At 38.2% G+C, this 19792-nt stretch overlaps 4 protein-coding genes across 10 annotated transcripts; 2 read left to right on the top strand and 2 right to left on the bottom strand.

The window, feature by feature from the left end:
* Positions 1-62: 62 nt before the first annotated feature.
* Positions 63-6014, top strand: LOC140773080 (inositol-tetrakisphosphate 1-kinase 6). The gene is made up of 13 exons (XM_073115444.1): positions 63-328; positions 845-880; positions 1733-1928; positions 2085-2176; positions 2374-2445; positions 2520-2722; positions 3117-3270; positions 3673-3786; positions 3907-3969; positions 4574-4719; positions 4839-4989; positions 5209-5358; positions 5726-6014. The coding sequence occupies exons 1-12, from the start codon at positions 203-205 to the stop codon at positions 5356-5358; spliced, it is 1503 nt and encodes a 500-aa protein (XP_072971545.1). The 5' UTR covers positions 63-202; the 3' UTR covers positions 5726-6014.
* Positions 6015-6245: 231 nt separating this feature from the next.
* LOC140773083 (uncharacterized) lies at positions 6246-8182 on the top strand. Of its 2 annotated transcripts, XR_012106407.1 has the most exons (6): positions 6246-6439; positions 6566-6647; positions 6736-6856; positions 7043-7630; positions 7718-7780; positions 7899-7981. XR_012106407.1 is itself a non-coding variant. In XM_073115446.1 (5 exons), exons 1-5 carry the CDS (start codon positions 6289-6291, stop codon positions 8094-8096), a joined length of 1140 nt encoding a protein of 379 aa, XP_072971547.1. In that variant the 5' UTR covers positions 6246-6288; the 3' UTR covers positions 8097-8182. The 2 variants fall into 2 exon arrangements, 1 of the variants encoding a protein (XP_072971547.1); XM_073115446.1 differs by lacking the exon at positions 7718-7780 and having other exon boundaries at positions 7899-8182.
* A 231-nt stretch (positions 8183-8413) lies between these two features.
* LOC140773079 (ankyrin repeat-containing protein At5g02620-like) lies at positions 8414-13299 on the bottom strand. Of its 6 annotated transcripts, none has more exons than XM_073115439.1 (5): positions 12968-13299; positions 12608-12735; positions 11822-12532; positions 10550-10959; positions 8414-9715 (listed from the first exon to the last, which is right to left on the bottom strand). In XM_073115439.1, exons 3-5 carry the CDS (start codon positions 12237-12239, stop codon positions 8858-8860), a joined length of 1686 nt encoding a protein of 561 aa, XP_072971540.1. In that variant the 5' UTR covers positions 12240-12532; positions 12608-12735; positions 12968-13299; the 3' UTR covers positions 8414-8857. The 6 variants fall into 6 exon arrangements, with proteins under 6 accessions (XP_072971540.1, XP_072971539.1, XP_072971541.1 ...); XM_073115438.1 differs by having other exon boundaries at positions 11822-12522; XM_073115440.1 differs by having other exon boundaries at positions 12677-12735.
* Positions 13300-15689: 2390 nt separating this feature from the next.
* LOC140773081 (UDP-glycosyltransferase 79-like) lies at positions 15690-17446 on the bottom strand. Its single transcript, XM_073115445.1, has 2 exons — positions 16687-17446; positions 15690-16574 (listed from the first exon to the last, which is right to left on the bottom strand). Exons 1-2 carry the CDS (start codon positions 17326-17328, stop codon positions 15840-15842), a joined length of 1377 nt encoding a protein of 458 aa, XP_072971546.1. The 5' UTR covers positions 17329-17446; the 3' UTR covers positions 15690-15839.
* Positions 17447-19792: the final 2346 nt, after the last annotated feature.

The raw sequence follows: 19792 nt of genomic DNA, 5'->3' as shown, positions 1-19792 counted from the left end.
CTCGGCGTAATAGTTGGATTTGGGTCAGCCCTGCAGAAGGATCAACATCTGGAGCACGTCCAACCGTGTGAGAAGCTTGAACTCTTTACATCTGTGATCTGCCTGACAACACAAACACAAACTTTCCTCTTCCCAACCATCAAGAAGAGGAGAAACTTTTCTCTTCCCTCTCACTGAGAGCTTAGCATTCTACAAGGGAGATATGGCCGCTGTTCGGATTTTGTTGGATGACTCGGTTCTCCTCTCCGCAGAAGATAACATGAATCCGTGCCTTCGATCGGATTCCGAGACTCTACTCCGTTGGCTTCGGTACTCCAATCTGCGTGTGGTATGCAACTTCTCCAAAAGATGATCTTTTTTTCCTCTATATTTTTTCATTAGGAGTGGTTTGTTGAAGTGGGTACCGATCCATTACTCTAGTCTTTGACCAATTTGGTCGTCTGAGGAAATGGGTATCTTTTCTTTGTTGAAATAACTATGCCAATCTGTTAAAGGAGTGATCATTCTGGGTAATATAATTGGTTTATGGTTTACTATGCATAACCCATGCATGCAAAGAACAATGGGAGAAACTAAATTGATCCTTTCCTTTTCATTTCTCAGAAGTGTTATTTGGTAGTTGTGTTTTTGTGTGTTGCATTCAAAGGGGAATGAAATTCCTTTATTGAATCACGATTTTACTCTAGTTATTTTAATGTAAATGAAATTCATCTATTATTTGTGGATTGAATGGTGAAGATGCTCTGTTTTATTAAGGGCCGAGATAAACAAGGTCTTTCCAGGGTTTTTTTGACAATCATATAAGCTAGGCTCTGCTGATATACTTATTGCTCATCTTTTTCAGGCATTTTATCATCAGGAGGACATCTCAACTCAGAAGGTGCATTGTTTATTTAATTATTTCCTACATATGTTACAATGCTTGTTCTTACAAATGTTTTATTTTACGTGTTTGAGTGTTCATTGCATTTTTGCCATAAAATGAATTAACTTGCAACCTTGTTGGAGGTCATCAACTCTGAATGTAGTAAGAAGCCTATTATTCTTTCTCAGAATGTATATATTTGTAAGATTCTTGCAGTGACCAGCTTTCTGTTTGCCTCAATAAACTCTCTTTGAATCATTGTGTAATTCACTTGTAGCTCTTTCATTTAAAGAAGACACCTTATAGAGTCACTTTTCACTGTTTTGTACTGTTGTAGGCTCATCCAGTTGTCCCATGCCTCAGATGCTGCCTTATGGATTATTTCTTGTGAAAGGGGCACATCATGCATTCACTGTATCTTCAAAAATTCTTCCTGCTCCTTAAACCAAAACTTTTACTTTAAAGCCGCCCCAACAAGTAAGAGAGGATTGTGGCCTTTTTTTCTGTTTCATTGAAAGGATGCATTTCCAATTTGTATCCTTTGTTAGGTATGTATGAACTATTAATTAATTGGTAACCATGAATCTGTTCCAGAGTTGATAAGATGAACTTGTTATGCCTAGGCCCTATGATTTGGCCTGATTTTGCAGTTTTAGAGGATCTTTATTCATCTTAATTAGGTACTCTCACTATTGTTATTGTAATTAATCTTTGACCAGGAGGCCGTCCCTCATATATGCAAATAAAACATTATTATATTGTAAGATTAGTGACCTAAACATATGCTATTGTTGTTTCTGCAAATTTTCTACCATTAACGTATTGCACATATTCTCGAGTTGTGACAGCTTTTCTCATTTGTTATAGGCAATTCTTCTCAAGAAGACCGCAGAAGTGTACTCCTTCGATTGCATTTCAAGGCATGCTTCACATGGAACAGGTTCATGCAATGAATTGTTAGAATGGGCTAAAACTGGAGAGATTTGCTTACATGTAACTTCCAGAATTGATGAAATGCTATCTTTAAATCTTCAGAATGACAACTGGAAGATTATTTTTGTAGGTGAGTAATTGAGTATCAACATTTTCATCTTGAAAATAATCAGTGTACCTAGTATTGCTCCTTCTCTAAGTTTAGTCTGAGACATGTTTTTATGAACTAAGTAAGAATATTCAACTTTTACTTTTAATGCTAACTGGAGTTCCTTCTTTGGTGCAGGCACTGACAACGGTGATGAAGTGGATAAAGAAATTTTGTTTATCAACAAGTTGGAAGAGTTGCTAATTACCATTTGTAGGTTTATTAAGAAGGTTAATTATCACATTATTTTAATTTCTAAATAACCAATATTAAGTGATCTCTCTCTCTCTCTCTCTCTCTCTCTCTCTCTCTCTCTCTCTCTCTCTCTCTCTCTCTCTCTCTCTCTCTCTCTCTCTTCACATTACAATATAATATAATCTCATGGTGCATTTCATTCATCAGTTCATGTTCTCATTTCTTGACGCAGGAAGTATGTGACACATCAGTTCTGATGGTTGGGTATGTCATGAAACCATCTCGTGAAGAAGATTTTGCTAAGGCAAGTTTTTCTAATAGGATGGAAGTTTTAAATTTCTACTGTTGCTTAATTTACTAGCTTGCTCTTATTGACAGAGAGGAGCATTCCCTGCATCTCCTACTCAGAATGGGCTTATGTTTGTTCCCCTAACATTCAAGCTTCCTTTATCTTCTCAATTAGAAGAAGTTGATGTGGTCCTCCATAAAGTAACTGATGAGATTATCTGCATTGATCCCAACTGCTCTGCTGATTTTCCAAAAGGAATATCGTTTTCCATGGGAATGTGTGAACTTGTAAGGTATATGCTCAAGTAAATGTATATAAGGTCAACCTGACACCTAGAGTACTCGTGGAGGAAGCTTAATGTCATTTCACTCAAAAAGATTATTGATAGTTTGATATATCAAATTATGCATTTGAAGAGGATTTGACTGGTAATAGTTGTAAGGGAGTAGCAGTTGGTTGTTTGTATTCTTCTAGGTTTGTAAAGGACATGGGATATGAATTGGAAATTGCAAACTTGGAGTTGCTTATACTGATTGTTTTCAAAGAATAGAATGTTATTGTATGAACTGTTTTGTTTGGTTCACATAATTTGTCTTTTACATCTGGTGCTGACTGCTGATTATAGACCACCTTTTTCTTTTAACTGTCTAATATCATTATCATTAAAATCTTTCTTCTTTATGCAGGTTTATAGAGGAACACCATGACTTTTGCGTTATTGATTCCCTCAATAACATATACCCATTGTTGGATCGCCTTCAAATCCAGAAAATATTGCTTGGATTGCAAGATGTCAGCTTCAAAGGCCGTTGTAGACTCCGGGCACCATGTTCCCTCAAGGTCTGTTTGATAGAATGTAGCTATTTATCTACTGAATTGATATTTGTTTATTGTTGAATGAAAGAAAAAAGTACTGGGAATTATGGTTGAAATTCTTTGCGACACCTTCTTGCTAGTAATTTTGCAAATCGGCAACTATCTTTTTGCTTCGTTAAATTCATGCATATACTTGATGTTGGCAATAAGACCGGTCTCCTCCATGATGTTCGACGTTTCTGCATGAATGAACTAAAGAAGGTATATTTGGTTGACCTAGTTAGATGTAATGGAATTATATATAACTTTGTTGCGAGAGGTGTATTTGGGACAATCTTTTGGCTTATTCGCGTAGCCCACCAGAACTTATATTGTCACCATTTCAATTTAATTTATCTTATTACATGAGGTTTTCTGATAATGCAGGTTGATAATTTTCACGATCCTAACCTTTCAAAGCAACTATCAGAAGCTAACTTGTCCTTCCCAATTATTGTGAAACCACAAGTAGCATGTGGGGTAGCTGATGCTCATAACATGGTAGTATGGTACTGTTTTCATAAGTACTCAGAGCTGAGTTGATTTCTCTTCTTCAATAGCAGTCACTGTTTTTTTCTTCAATTATTTTAATTTTTGACAATCTTTAATCTTATCTCATAGGCATTAGTTTTCAAATTTGAAGATTTTAGCAAGCTTTCTGTTCCCCTTCCAGCTGTTCTTCAGGTAAGGGCATAACACTTTTAAGAAATCAAATAATGCATCCTATTTGTTGGTCTCCTATGTAGTATGCATATTACGGAATGTTGATCTATAGTGGTACTACAACAACAGCTACCGAGCCTTTAGTCATCACTATTGTAGTACTCATTTTAAGAGTTTATATATCTTTGAGCTACAGCTTTTTTATGAAGCATGTTTTGGGGATTGATATTTAAAACATCTACATGGCAATAGAAAGCCTTTGATAATATATACTACTGCTAATAGGTACGATTTTGCAAGCTGGTCTCATGTAGCTTACAAGTGAAATACTTAATGTTTGAGACTGATAATGTACGTTTTCTGTCTATTATTGGATAACTACCAGAGCCTGTCTAGACTAACATCTGGGATTTCAGTCATGCATGTGAGGAGAAAAGAGATTGAGTTTCATATCCCGTCGCATAATTTCAGCACTAATCCAGGGTGGCTGTTAGTTTTAGTCCTAGACATGCTAAACCAGTATATATGCTTTATTTCCCTGAAGTAGAAGAAAAAGTGAAAGTTGTGATCGAGTATAGTTGTTCTTCATGTCTTTATTGAAATCTCAACTTTACTGATTATGCAGGAATATGTGGATCATGGGTCCACAATATTCAAATTTTATGTCCTGGGAGAAAAAGTTTTTCACGCTGTTAGAAAGTCTATGCCGAATGCAAATTTTCTACTGTCAATGACAGAAATAGCTGGATCTGCACCTATAAGCTTTAATAGGTAATCTTCTTAAGCTAATTAACACCATCCTTTGCAAGTGATTTGGTTGTACCTGCAGTCACATGACATCATCCAGAGCTGGAGTTAAATTAGTGTGATATCTTATTTTTCTTCTGCAGCTTGAAGACCCTTCCTGTTGCTACTGATGACCAATTATTGATAGGACATGCACAAGCTGATAAACAACCATTAGACATTGATTTAGTGCAAGATGCTGCACATTGTCTTCAAAAACGCCTTGGCCTTACTATTTTTGGATTTGATGTTGTTGTAAGTGGCTCATTCTTTTACCAAATAATTGTGGTTTTATGAGCATTTACTACCATGATGTGCTTCAACATGGAAAATCTGTTTCAATGTTTATCTAGAAGCTCCATTGATGCAACATCAGAGAGGATTCTGTTTCCTTTTTTCACATGGAGTTACAGTAAGATATTTTTCTAGACCAAGACATTAACATTTTTGACAATTTATTATCTGTGTATCCAGATCCAGGAAGGTAGCGGAGACCATGTTATAGTGGACCTGAATTATCTTCCATCTTTCAAAGAAGTACCAGATTCAGATGCCATGCCTGCATTTTGGGATGCGATCAGAAGGGCATATGAGTTATTCAAGCTCAGTGGCAGGCAACGATAGGTGAACATGATTCAGTAAATTATTTCATCATACTTGGAATGGAGGCAATGCATGTCTTTATTCTTCTCGCTGCATGTGCAAATTTTCCATTTCAGAAAATGTACTTCGACTAAAGCCTCCATGATCTGTTGTATAACTTGCAGCTAAGGGTTTGTTTGAGTTGTAAGCTTGACTGATACATTTAACCCTGGAACAGAGTGGTGCTATTTAGTCATCAATTGAGAAGGGCATCTCTTTCTTTATTGCTTCAACTTAGACTTTCCTGGTCTTCCTCTTTTAGTTGTTTGGTTCTGAAGACTATGGACCAAAGATGTATTAATGTCATCTGCAGTTGAGTCTGTTAAACAAGGAGCTCTTACTTTTGCAGAACTTCAACGACATGTCGACAAGTTCTGTTACAGCATCATATATCTCGACTTCGGCTGAAGCCGGTGAAATCTCTGTACGCTGATGCTCAGAAAGACCGCCGAAATAAAGCTAAAGCAAGTGGCCGAAAAATGATCAGTGCAAGAACTCTCACTTAGTGAAGCAGTTGTACTGATGCAATTTCTGTTGGTTGTATCCAATTCTTAGGGTTTGATTAAAAGTGGAAGAAGTTCATGGACCAACTCTTTTGTGATTTACTCTTGGATGGAGCACATCTATTGGTCTTAAATAAGAAATTTTTTAATTTACAATGCAATGAAATCCAAAGTTTGTGTGTATACCAAAGGACCCAAAGTATGGGACATCGCCAAATGGACTCCTGAGAGCATCATTCATCTGTTTGTCTGTTTCCTTCAATCTAGTGCTTGTACTTTGTGTGGAGATGTACATAAAGACTTTGGAGTTGCCGGCCAACTTAGGTTATATATGTTTTTCTAAAACACAAAATTCTTTGCCTCTCCTCTCCCTCCCACCTTCTTGCATGCTCTTTGGTGATAAAACAAGATGAACATCTGGAGCAGGAGAACCTACAATTCATCAGCTAGAAAGGAGGAAGATGAGAGTTTAATTCTCTTCGGCGAAATGCTTAAATGCGAAAAAGAGAGAAATCTAAGCCTTCTTCAGCCGGTGTCCGTCGACCTCCAGGCGAGCCAAGGTGATGTTGTATGTTATGGATTCAGTCATAGAAGTAGTCAATTGTTGATGCCTTCCAATCTTTAAACTTATTTCTACTGTTAAGTATAGACGTAGACGTGATAAAATTGTTTATCTCTTCCAACAGTCGGAAATTATCACCTATACAAATTGCCATCAGGAAAGAGAGATTTCCTTGCTGCAGGGGGTGATAACAACGATTATGATTGGTACAAAAAGAGCAAATCAAATTTGATTAATATTATTGTTTTTCTTGGTCTTGCTTTGAATTATCTTTTGGTGTACAATTGATGGCAGGCTTAAAACTCCTCCTGCAACACCTCTATTTCCATCCCTTGAGATGGAAGCTAATATCCCAAACATGATCATTCACAAGGAGCTGCCATTGCCAATCCTTCGCCCACCAAAGCCTTCAAGGGTATTAAATTCGATTAAATCTTAATTTCTTATATTTTTTTTTCCTTTCCTTAGATACCATGTTCTTCTGTAATAATAGACATCAATAGTACTACTTTTAGTAGAATTTAACTGCATGAGTTAACTGTATAAAAGTTTTGATCTTATTCTCTAGCTAGTCTGTAAAATAACTGCAGCTTCTTGACAGTTTTCTGGCAAGTCAGAGGCAATCAAAACTAGCAGAAGACCGAAATCTCCAAGCTCCAAATCCTCTTCCTCTTCTCGATCTATTACTCCAAGTACAAGACCCAGTTCTTCGTCAGCAAAGACAACCACAATAAAAGGAGTTCAAGTTCTCCCTACGGAACTAAACAAGCTAGCTCTCAATCAAGTTAAAAACTCAGACATGAAGCCTCAAGTAAAGTCAAAGATATTAGGATTCACTGACACAGCGCCGCCAAATCTAATAACTGCAGCTCCTATGCATCCAGGCCGCCCAATGTCAGCCACAAGAACGCACGCAGAAGAGACGAAGTTTGAGAGTGGAAATCCGAGAAGGCAGTCGCGTGCGCCATGCGTAACGAGAGGTAGAAACATGGAATTTTGCTTAAATGGTACGTCGAATTTGGCGGCAAAGGGGGTCATTGGTAGCCGCATGGTGGAGAAGGTGATGAATGCTAGGAGAGGAGTAGGAGGAGAGGAGAAGTATGTCAGAGCAAAGCATGCAACCCAAGGGAAGGAGATCTCAGGAAGGTTGATGGCTAAATCTTCAATTGACATAACACTGAAGAATGTGGTATGAATATGTTCAGAAATAATTCATCACTTAGTTGTATCTGGAAAGAACTATAACATATCACTAACAGTTCAGAATTTTTGTTAGGGAATGGTGTAGTTCATATATACAGACTTACTTGCATCTAGAAATTTTTGCATGACAATCAAAGTAAGATGCTAACATTATGAACTTAAATGGCAGTAATGTCCTAATTAATGTAGTATTTTAATCAATTGCATCATGTCAAAACCTATGAGTTCTTTTCTTTTCTTTTTTCCCTTTTCAGGATTTGAAGAAGAAGCAAGGTAGTCATCAAATAGGAACAAGGCATGTGAAGAATAATTCTACACCTAGCAGCAGTATTCCAAGTACAGATTCAAGCAAGCAGATTACCCTTACTAATGGAATTCGAAAGTTTCTAGTTCAAAAGAAACCTGAGGACAAGAGCCTCATAAGGAAGGGAGACAACAGATATAAATGCTAGGAAAAAAAGTACTTACCATCTATCTGAGAAGTATACTAGTAGAATAAATATTCACAAACTCAAGAGTGTAATAGATGCCATTTCAATTTTGTATCAATGAATTTTTAAGTTAAATGATGTTTTCTATATATTGTTTCCTGCTTATGCTGTTTCACTCTATAAGGGCATCTCAGGCTCTTGCCAGTTTCTTTTGTTGATCATTACAATATCCAAGCACTCCAAGGTATTTGATATTATCTCGTACATAACAATACCATACCTGGTTAACAACCTAACAGACCTGATATTTTCCAAGATATTAGAAAGAAAAATTCTCCTGATTGACAAAGAATATCATTGTTCTGCAGTCAGTATGGATATCTCTGAGGATTTATGCAAATAGCAACATTGTTTCATCACCAGTTCAGAAATTAAATTTGGATAATCAGTGTCAGTGATTGAGAACGTTGAGTACATCTCAGCTGGTAACGTCTAAAAGCAGGGACTTAAGTACTTAATTCTACCTTTAATCATATTGCCATAGGCATAAGAGCCAAAGGTTATGACAGCAAAATCTTAATAGATTTCCTTCTGTAACACCTAAACTCTTGCTATGTCTGATGATTCCATTATTAATAGCACCAGGTAGTATTGAAGTACATGCAGGCGGTTTGCTTCCGGCGTGAATTTATTCTGAGTTTATTCAGTGGTGAAATACTGATTAGGGTCATAGGACCTGTATCAGTATATACAACTCTGGGAAAAAAATTGATGGCATATCTTTACAGTGCATACATCGTGTACTCCTTGCTCAATAGCTCTGGGTCTGATCCCACTGACAAAGACATTGAGCGCGATTGGCTCCCTGAGGCTCTCCTTATAATCCTCATGTTCTTCTCTTCCATCCGGTGAGCAATAATACAGTAGCACATGGACCCGAGAGTGGTCAGCATAATCGAAGTGCCAATAGCCATAGTAGACCAAGCCAACCACCAATTGCTCTCACCAACCACAACGTAAGTTAGTGAGATGAAGGCTACTGAGATGAAGAGACATGCCAGCCACATCAACTTGTTCATCACAAAAACCATCCTCCTCTTGGCTTTCTGTTCTACAACAATTAAGGAAGTCTGAACGATGACGACAGCGAGAGAAATGAAGAGGGCCAAGGAGTCGAAGACCAAGAAGGTAATAAAGGCTGCATTTTTGGCTATGTAGGCTTGCCCAAGAGTGAGGCCATCCTGAGGAACCTCAACAAATTGACCAGGAACTGTGAATATGGCGGCAAAGGCAACAGTAGCAATAAGCACTGCAACAACTGTGTTAGAGTTGATGGCGTTGTTTAGACCGCCAATGTGGAGCTTTTGAAGTTTTTTCTTGATTTTCTCAACCCGCATCTCTGTCTGACGGGTTTGTTTGAGTTGAGATTGGACACCATGCTTTATGTCACTTACTGTCTGCTTTAGCTGCTTCGCAGGATTTGATGGATTTGTTTCCTTTGCTATCACAGCACCAAACTCTCTTAGAAGGTAAGCAATCTCTTCGTTGCAGCACTTTTCTGCAATAGTAAGAGCAGTCTCCCCGGCTTTATTAACTGCATTAATATCAATCCCTTCAACTGATAACAAAGTGTGCACCATCTGTAAGAGATTTGGGCTGAGATTAGAAAAGGATAGAAAACATGACTTGTACCTTGCTCAAATATTCCAAGCAATTTCCATTCTTCCCTAATAATCAATGATCTTCAGAACTATTTAGTACTAAAGCACTGTAAGCTTCTGCAGTCTGAACATGAGATACTAATTAATGACTTAATGTAATTTAAGCATCTATTAGAAGAAATGCGTCAAAAAAAGAGTCAAATATACTTCATAAGATCTACCTACGAACACGGGAGATGCAGAATATTGTAATAACCTCTAACCAATCCATACATGATCAGCTGTGTGATTCTTCTTCAATGCCCATGCATCAGAAATTGTTTCCATTCATGCAACACATAAAGCCCTATTTAACAGAATTCATTCCCCAGTCTTACATAGAAATGGAAAAATGCACACTTTTGTAGGTTACGGGAACATGAAGTACATAAAGTTGGGTGCCCTGGAAAAATGTACTTAAAAAGTGTTGATACAAGTGCATAACCAATGGAAGATTATAACAGGTTTTAGGCAGCAATGGGTAGAAGTGCCCCGTTAACTCCTGGCTCAGCACCTATTCCTAAACCTATGTTAAAAATGTCTAAACCCATTCATAGTTTTTCTTCATTTTCTTATTGAGGAAACTGAAGAAAAAAGATACATAAATCTCATAAATTATGAGAACTAGTATGTCAATAGGAGTACCATGACTTAGTTACAAGAGTGAGAGGATCCGAAATTGGATTGAGATATAACAACAAATGTAGTACTTATGTCACTATCACAAAAAAAGAGAGAGAAGAAAAGAAACTATGTGCAGAAATTATTAGCTACCTTGAGATTGCCCTTACGGGTTGCAATATGCAATGGTTTATTCCCTTTATTGTCTTCCAAATGAACAACTGAAATATCGGGCTTTAGCAGTTCAAGCACTATATCAGCATTTTGGCCTTTCACAGCCATATGTAGTGCTGTTTGCCCCTTTTTGTCAGTCCTCACACCAATGCTAGGATCCTTACTTAACAGGGACTTCACCACTTCTACATGGCCCTTTCTTGCTGCTGAATGTAGAACAGTTTTTCCGTTATTTTTTGCAATCCTGGCAAGACTTGCATCAGTCTCTAGCAGTAGATTGACGATATCAGTGTGCCCTTGAGTGGCAGCAGTGTCCAGGGCAGTAGAATTTAATGAACTTGTAGTCATAGCTAGTGCAGGAAAATAATGCAAGAGCTCCTTCAAAACTTCTGCAAGGTGGAGAAAACCACGAGATCAAAAATGCAGTAAAAGAACCACAAATACATTATGCCACAGAGAAACCAAGTAAAATAAGACATGTAAAGTGTTAACATCTAAATTTACAGATTAAAACAACTCGGCCTAGTTCAATAGTAAAAGAAGAAAAAGAAATTATATGAAACGGTACAAAAGAAAAACTTCATCTTCAAAATATGCATCTAGAAGTTGGCTTTCTATTACACAACTTTTTCTACTACACAGTGATGGAAGGAAAATGAGCACTTTGGATTAGTAGAAACAAATGAATTTACCAAAGATGAGATGGTGAAGATATGTATCTTTTGTTCTAACATGTCGACAATTTTAGCTGCTTCTAAGTAATTAATCAAAGATCCGGCATGTGGTACCAATATTATTATGACCTTCTATGTTGCTCAGGAAATCTCATTTGTTGGTTTACTAAATTGTTCCCCTTCAAATTAAGATTGTCTCTAGAAGCTAAATCCTTATCTAATGTGCTGGAAGTTTGGAAATTTTAGCCACATTTACCAACAAGGCTCTTTATTGTCCTTGGCACGTTCTTGTAAAACTTGCCATACTGTTGGGATTTTCCAAAGAAGCATAGAAGCTATTCATTGCATTACACAAGCATTAGGTCACTCAGAGCAAAATCTTCAATCAAATATTTATCAGAATTTATAGTTTGCATATTATTCATCAGTCAATAGCTTGTTACCTATAAAAAGATTGAGAGTTAGTGCATCAAATCAGTTAATATGACCCAATCAGTGAGAATGCATCAGCATCTATTTTCATCTACTAAATGAGGGGAAGAGCTGTTGCCTGCTAATTGTGAGGGTAAGAACTTACCGAGATGACCCTGCTTAGTAGCAATATGAAATGCATCGAAGTTGCTGTTAGCCTTGATAGCAGCTGATTGAACATCAGAAACCTTCAATATTTCACAAACAACCTCGACATGCCCCTTCTCAGAAGAAACATATAAAGCCGTCTCTCCATCCTGATTCTGCTTGGAAATTAAATCCTTCAGTTTGTCCTCACTGCAATCTGAAAGAATCTTCTGAATATGCACCACATTCCCAGCCCTAGCAGCATGATGAAGCTCAGTATCTCCTCGCTTGCCAGGGCTCTCTTTGCTCTTCCTTTCTTTGAAGCTCAGCTGCTTCTCCATTGAACCCAACTTAAAACTCTTCTGTTTCTCCATGGAACCTAATCGAAAGCTTTGCAGTTTCTCCAATGCTCCACGGAAGCTTGACTGTCTCTCCATCACCAGAGCTAAAAGCTTTCTTGCAAGTGAACAAAACGAAAAGGAATCCTCCTTCCTTCAACTATGCCACTCTTCTTATTGATACAAGTCCAGCTTGATAACCGACCACTCTCGAATCAACTTAATATCCAGGATTTCTTTCCACTTGCCTGATAACTTTTTAGAAGATGCCCATGCTTATTATTCCCACATGAAAATCTTTTCTTTTTCCACAGAATCAGAGCTCAATTCTTGAAATCTGATATTGTGATACAGTTGTGAAAGTTTGATAGTCTAGCAGAATCTGCCCAAAACTTAAGGAGTAAAGATTTCTCGTTACATGTAGAAGAATAATAGGAGGCCAAAAAAAAAAAAAAAAAATTTCTTACACAGTTGATCTCCAAAAAAAAATCAGGCTTCTTCAAATCCAAGAAGGAAACTAATATGATGATGCTAACCCTTAATTTCTTCTTCCATCAAGCAATCTGACCCACTCAGAGGTCCTTTTCGATTTGCCCTAGAAGATACCAGAGAAAAGAAATGGGGTGAAGGGGTAAAACAAAGGACTTGATTGAGAAAAAGAAATGCTTCAGAAAAGAACCGCACTAGGCATCTTATCCCCAAGAAAGTATCTCTCGATCCAGAGACACTACCTACCGCAAAACCCAAGACTCTAAAACACACCAAATTGTCGAAAATTTTTTAAAAATATATATCAAAAAATAACTTTTGATTGGAAAAGATTGTACCTTGCTGCCTCAAATCCAGATATCCACGACACCGGAGCTCAAAATCCCAACCTTTTCTTTCTCTAATGAACAAAACAGCACCTTGCTCCACTCTCCACCCAAAGACCCCACGAAGGAGAGACGGAACTCCAGCTTTACTCTCTCTTAAGTTCTCAAAGCTCAAGAACAGTTAAAGAAAAAGGGGGAAAAAGAAGCACTGAACCACTTCCTAATATGTTTGTTTTAAATGAGATAAATGATCTCGCATACCAATTCAAAGGTTAATGCAGCATCTGTTAAATACTTGATAATGTATTATAATGATTGTGGACCTTTTGATTCATTTATCCATGAGGTACAGATGTTGGCGGCTATTGCAATCAAACAACTCGGTGGTGGCAGACAAATGGTTGCATTTGAACAGTGAGAGATTCCAATAAAACAAGGAGGATCATCCGCAGCTCCAAATGTAGGAAACTCATACAATTTATACTTGGCAGCTAGGGATTGACTGCAAACTAAAAGTATCTCAAACTTTCTACTTGCACAAATTTCAGACTTTTTGACCAAAATAGCCCTGTTCAAATTTATTTTCCCAGAAGTAGGCTACCCACCACAAAACTTATTATTAAATCAAATATAATTTACTGTCTAATCAATATTTATCTCTAAACAAAAATACTAATTAATTTAGTATTTTTATATTATCCTAAAATACTAATTAGTTTAATATTTTATGTATATAAATTTTTTTAACTTAATTTTTCAGTAATTAAGAAAAAAAATTACCTAAAGATATAAATGCTAAATAATTTAGATCCTATTTAATAATAAATTTAAAAAATAGTCTATTTCGATAATAAAAAAAAAAGGGGGTAGGTTAGTCGAAAACTCCAAATTTCACTTACATACAAATAAAAAGAAAATAAACAGCTACTAAGATTTTTCAAGGGAATTACAAATCAAAGCAATTTGGCTTTATAACGAGAGCTAGTCAAACTAGAAATCAAGGGTGTTCTTATTTATCCATACGAACCCATTTAACTATCCGAGCGTCAACTCTTGCTTTCGTAACTTAAAAGCAGCGACCTTTCCAGATAGAAAAATACACTCTTTTAGATACAATATATCCAGTACCGAACATTCATTTATAATTCTTTTTTATTAAGCCCAGTTGTTAGAAAATCCGATGTCCTCATATCTACCATGAACACACGAGAGAGAGTTGGGCGAACACTAGACTCCAGTGACTTGCATGCAAGTAAGTGCTTTTGTCTACGGCCCACCATGATCGACCTTCACGTTGGTCAATAGAGCACGACTCCCACTTTGGCAGCTCTACGTTAATCTGCAATCGTCTCGCTTTTGCTTAGAAGATTCTCATCGGTCTCTATCAATGGCTATTGATCGTGTGGAAGAGGGAAAGAAAAAGGAAAAGGGAAAGAAAGAAGAAGAATAGGGAGTTAGGCCCAGGGCGACCTGAGAGCTACCTGAGAGGACGTCGATTGTAGGTAGTGAGATTTCTTTTTCCTTCTTTTACTTTCCGAGAATGAGAGTATTTAATGATGTCCCATTAAAGAGTGAGATTGTTCTTGAAGCTTTTTGATATTTAATTACCACGTCTAACATGATGAGAGTAGATAGAGCAGAAAAGGTACAAAAGCTTCAAACTAAAATCAGACAGCAAAGCAATTTGCTAGGAAAGCTATAAAACTAGTTGGCTAGCAGAGGAATATATGCTCTTCTTTTGTCCCCTTCCAACTCTTCTTTCCACCTTATTATACTTTTGTTATGTCCAATTAATGGGGCTTTGCTCACTATTCTCATGGCCTTTATGCTAAGGATAGTGCTCCTCATATGCTGTATCTTGTTCAGAGACAAATATAATGCCATCTACTTGCCTGTTTGAGTCTGCAACTCTTTGGCCTATCAAAAAACCTTGAACTAAATATAATAGATAATAGCAATTTGATGCTTTTCAGAACTATATGAAGAGAAATCAACACTAACAAGAAGGAAGCCAGCAAAAGATATAAAGGTGCTGACAGACTCACATTCCTGTGATACTCTGAAACAACCATCATGGTTATGTTCTTCTGAGTAACACTGTCACCTCATGCTTGAAAGCATTTCTGTAGAAAAGGATAAAGAAAAGGAATAGAAGAATGAGAAAATGCTTACTAGGAATATATATATATATATACATATATATATTGGTAGATCCTTCAGTATGAAATCATAGGGAAGTTCTCTTTGATGCAGCATTAAGATCACTATAAAATCCATTTATGCAGAGCATGTACAAGTATAGGTGCAGTGAATTGCAACATAATTATAATATGCTTACTCTATTCGCAGACATAAAGTAACACTTGGAAGAACATCCATGATTTATGACAGCTAAATGGTGCTACTAAGGTCGTGTTGTAACTCATATATAGTTGTTCATGAGGACAGCAAGTGCATCACTTTTTTTCTTCTGAACTCCAGAGGAACTTATAAGTAAGATTTAGAATGAAGGAGGTTTCTTAAACTCATGGTTAACATTTAAATCCAAATATGGACATGAAGACAAGAAATTTAGCAGAGGATATTGAGCATCAGCTGAAGCCTAAGATTTATTAAACAAAGTAAAAGGTGAAGCATTCAGCTGGAAGAAATCTAAAAGCAGAGAGTTTTGTAAATAACTCAATCCAATTCTTGGTGCTTTAGAGTTGGGCACTGTAGTTTACAATCAAGAATCTTTATTCATCTTGGTTAATTTTTTTTTATTAAAATATTGATGAAAAAGGCTTAGTGATAATGATGAGATATAATTATTACATAAGCATTGTTCTCGGATCAAATCTAACTCCAAGGCAAACAATTGTAGTAAACCCACAACCTAATGTAATTACTTCGATCCATACTTAGCCACAAACTCAATAATATTCCTATCCGAACTGCCTCCCTCCCCGACCGCCGCCTTAGCCTTCTCCCTCCACTCCTCTGCCCTCCTCCTATACTCCCCACTCCTCTCCCCCTCCATCACCTCCCTCACGCACCTCTCCACCTCCTCCCTCCTCACCAACCCCTCCCCGCCGCCGCCGCATTCCGCCTTCAACCTCACCCCGACACCCCACACCCCCTCCACGTACTTAGCGTTCGTCGGCTGATCTGTCCAATCCGGCATTGCCACCATCGGCACTCCCAGCGAAATCCCCTCCATCGTCGAGTTCCACCCGCAGTGCGTAAAGAAGCACCCCACTGCCTCGTGGGCCAGTATCTCCAACTGGGGACTCCAAGAGATCACGATCCCTCTCTCCTTGGATTTCTCCAAGAAATCTTCCGGCAATTTTGAGGCTTCCGAGGATCTGACGACCCAGAGAAAGGTTTTGTTGCTGTTGAGGAGGCCGTGGGCGAGTTCGGAGATTTGAGCCGGGGACAGAACCGTCATGCTGCCGAAGGAGACGTAGACGACGGAGTGGGGTGGCTTGGAGTCGAGCCAGGAGATACAGGGAATGTTGGTCGGAGTGAAGAGGTGGAAGCCATAGGCGTCGTCGGAAGGAAGGCGGTTGTCGAGGTAGAAGGACGGCACCGTTGGCCCGACGGTCTTCGCCCGCCATGTCGATGACATGTACTTGGCTTCCTGCTCGGAATTCCATATGTTATGGGTTAAATGATAAATATCAGTGTGGTATCGTAGGAAATAACAATAAGAGTAAAATATAGGGTGTGTTTTCGATAAATTTTTGTCGGACCTCAGGTTCGAGCTCATAGAAGGAGTTCACAAACACCTCATCCGCCGTCTCCAACCCCTTGAACTGCTCCAGCACCATCACGAAATAAGCCGCGTAGACACCCGACCCAGGCAGAAACGAAGGCAAATCCTCCAGCTCGAGCGGGGGCAAACTGGTCAATTCCACCGGCCCGCTCTCCACCGGAACCTTCACCTTCCCCTCCCACACCTGCGCGTAGATCGCGTCGACGGCGCACGACTGGGTGAAGAACGCCGCTGCCGCCGCGCCCCGGCGCCGCGCCACTGGCTGGGCCCACGGAAGGAAGGCGTCGTAGACGACTACTTGGACCGGGCGGCTGGCGGCCGACTCGGAGCGGAGGAGGGCGTCGAGGGTTTCCGAGCCGGCTGACTCGAGCCGGGCGAGGTAGGCCTTGCTGGAGTCGGCTCCGGAGAATCCGACTCGGTCGAAGCCGTCGGAGATGGGCGCTAGGTGGACCGGGCCGGGGGTCGGGTGGGTGGAGGAGAGGATGTAGCGGGTGACGGCGAGGGTGCAGCGGAGGTTGTAGGAGGCGAGGCGCTTGGCGAATTGGAGCATGGGGTTGATGTGGCCTTGGCTTGGGTAAGGGAGGAAGAGGACGTGGCCGCAGTTTTCCTTCTGCGCCATTTCTCTGTTTTTCTTTGAAAAAATATTCTCTATCTTCAAGACAGTGGTTTACGTCGACTGCCTCCTCTTCTTTTTCGCATGGTGCAGATAAGGTTGTTGGTGGAAGAAGAAGAAAGTATTTGGGCGACATCCGTCCCTACCAAGGAGGCAGTCGACGTCTCATAACAAACGAACAATCTTTCGTCTATTGTACCAACCTGTTATTTAAGTTACTATGGTAACAAAAATTATTATCTAATCAGACTCTAATCTTAAATAATTATTTAATATTTTAATAGTTTAGTGGTTTAATAATTCGATTGATGACTCAATTATGTGGTTGACTTGAAAGAGCAGTTCGATAATACGACTGTCTAAACAAAATCTTGACAATAAATTATTCAGTGATGCACATAATTTAAAATCTAGATTAGACAGTTTTGACTAAAATTTGATGAGTCTAAGTATTTTTATATCTACAAAGAGTTGATGCTTTATTCAATATAACCTTTGGACTCTTAAATGATAAAATAAATAAAAACTTTTTGGATCATTTTGGTTCGAATCTGTTGGTTGTCAGCGTCCCTCAGTGGGATTCCATTCGTTTTGCTCTTGTTTATTATTCCGACCATCTATTTCTGTTTTGTTTTGTTCGTTAACTTATTCTTTTTTTAAACTTTGGTCCCTAAAGTCATGATAGAGCATAAATCCCAGACATTTTTTGTCCTACCTTTCACACAAGTCTCGTGCTGCTACTGTGTTTATTTGTCGTGCCATCTTTGATTACCAACAAGGAGCCTTGTTGAACAGTTGCCCTATTCCCTATATTTTTTTATTTACTTAAATACTTTTATTCATTTGATAGTGTGCTTTATAGTTATTTGTCCATATTCAACTCAGTGTGAATTCTTAGGACTATAGCTATATCTCATGTTGTTGCTTTTCTATCTACTATGTTGTAACCGTTTCACTTAAATATAAATGATTTGTCCATTAAGATTTTATTAAAAAATATATATTCTTGCATATAATTCATCCATGCAGAAGGCATGAACTTAGATCCAAGAAATGGGAAATTTTACAATGCTCTATTGCATCCATAATAGCCCTCCGTCTCGATAACATCTTGGCAACACCCACATACCCCCTTGGATGTTGCTATATGGAGCGTCAACCTTCGGTCAAGGTTTGATGCTATTCACATCTATCTCCTCCTTCGGGATCTCCTCCACCCCTTTCGCATCCACACAAGTGGGCATCGTGGAATCTAGGTTCTCTAGCATGGTGAGCTCCTCGAGGGCAATGCCCCGAAAGCTGTGGCAGTTGGGATCAAGTGAGAACTACCTCTTGAAGGTGAATCAGATCGCATTGGTGAGACGTAGGTAGAAGGATAGGTTTCAATAGAAGCTTAGCTTGCCGCTCTTCTTGATAGACCCGATGGACGGTTGCTACCTAGTAGCATGACACGCACCTCCATCTCCTAGGGATTACGAATATCTAATTCCACAATAGAAGAATATAACATCTTGATAGAATCTATTTCACGGAAAGATTGAAAAACTCGTGTAAAATCGATTCATTTTTTGTCAAAATCAAGAGGAAATTGATTGAGGGTTTAGAGATTCGAGAAGGTTCTATAGGAATTTTGGATGAGGATGGATGTCCGCAAACCCTAATTTCCATTGATAGGCAAGGGAAAGGGGGGTTAGTAAATTAGGTTTTTAGAGAGAGAGGAAGGAAGGAGCCAACGGTGAAGGGAGCATTTACAAATGTGATTTTGACTATTTATAACATTGCGAAAGAAGCCGGTGATAACAGCGATCCTGGTTTTAAAATAGGTGCAATCCAATGATCGGAAAAGATTAGGTAAGAAGATTTTTTACAAGTATGGACGTAGGAATTTTGTGCAAACAAAGGGAAAAGAGTTGCATGATAATTAAAATATGTAGGTTGATAGTTAAAATTTATTTTCCAACAATAAACACAAATACCAAGGATCAAGGATGATGAGGTACAGTTATCTAAATTTCGGGGTAGTAATCTTGGTCATTTAAAAGAGAAATAAACGAACATATTTTTTTCTATTTGTAGTATCATTTTCTTTTTAACAAAATAATCAACTTGTTTGAAGTATGGATTAATTACTTTTTGACCTTCTTAGAGCAACTAGAATTTGGAGCCGAGTACTCCCACCAACTGGGCTCTATCGTTAACTCTAAATTTGGAGCTAATAATAGTGGGGCTAAAAAAAGCCAACCGAGCTCAACTTTGTTAAATATTTTATTTAAAATTTTAAGTTTGCTTAATAAATATTACATTCAACAATTTTAATTCCATATGTATCCTTTATTAAATAATCTAGTTAGTTAAACTAAGTATATAATTAGTTTTACTAATCAGTTTTTAATAAAATAAGTATCATTGGAAAGGTCTCATCGAGACTTTTAAAATAAGTCTAATATTAGATTATTTTTGAGTTAATTTA

The sequence above is a fragment of the Typha angustifolia genome, chromosome 13 (assembly GCF_048772165.1).
Source record: "Typha angustifolia cultivar Huaian chromosome 13, ASM4877216v1, whole genome shotgun sequence".
Taxonomy (NCBI): Eukaryota; Viridiplantae; Streptophyta; class Magnoliopsida; order Poales; family Typhaceae; genus Typha; species Typha angustifolia.
The sequence above is the reverse complement of the archived record's forward strand: the minus strand, read 5'-3'. Positions and strand labels throughout refer to the sequence as shown.

What these genes read in the sequence shown, in the direction of transcription:
- LOC140773081 (XM_073115445.1), bottom strand. Translation starts at nt 17,328, where the DNA reads ATGGCGCAGAAGGAAAACTGCGGCCACGTCCTCTTCCTCCCTTACCCA. An exon ending in TCTATGAGCTCGAACCTGAG is followed by an intron (nt 16,575 to 16,686) that starts GTCCGACAAAAA and finishes AATTCCGAGCAG; the next exon opens with GAAGCCAAGTACATGTCATC.
- LOC140773083 (XM_073115446.1), top strand. Translation starts at nt 6,289, where the DNA reads ATGAACATCTGGAGCAGGAGAACCTACAATTCATCAGCTAGAAAGGAG. An exon ending in CGACCTCCAGGCGAGCCAAG is followed by an intron (nt 6,440 to 6,565) that starts GTGATGTTGTAT and finishes CTCTTCCAACAG; the next exon opens with TCGGAAATTATCACCTATAC. An exon ending in ACATAACACTGAAGAATGTG is followed by an intron (nt 7,631 to 7,898) that starts GTATGAATATGT and finishes TTCCCTTTTCAG; the next exon opens with GATTTGAAGAAGAAGCAAGG.
- LOC140773079 (XM_073115439.1), bottom strand. Translation starts at nt 12,239, where the DNA reads ATGGAGAGACAGTCAAGCTTCCGTGGAGCATTGGAGAAACTGCAAAGC. An exon ending in TACTAAGCAGGGTCATCTCG is followed by an intron (nt 10,960 to 11,821) that starts GTAAGTTCTTAC and finishes TCCACCTTGCAG; the next exon opens with AAGTTTTGAAGGAGCTCTTG. An exon ending in CCCGTAAGGGCAATCTCAAG is followed by an intron (nt 9,716 to 10,549) that starts GTAGCTAATAAT and finishes AATCTCTTACAG; the next exon opens with ATGGTGCACACTTTGTTATC.
- LOC140773080 (XM_073115444.1), top strand. Translation starts at nt 203, where the DNA reads ATGGCCGCTGTTCGGATTTTGTTGGATGACTCGGTTCTCCTCTCCGCA. An exon ending in GGTACTCCAATCTGCGTGTG is followed by an intron (nt 329 to 844) that starts GTATGCAACTTC and finishes CATCTTTTTCAG; the next exon opens with GCATTTTATCATCAGGAGGA. An exon ending in GTGAAGAAGATTTTGCTAAG is followed by an intron (nt 2,446 to 2,519) that starts GCAAGTTTTTCT and finishes TCTTATTGACAG; the next exon opens with AGAGGAGCATTCCCTGCATC.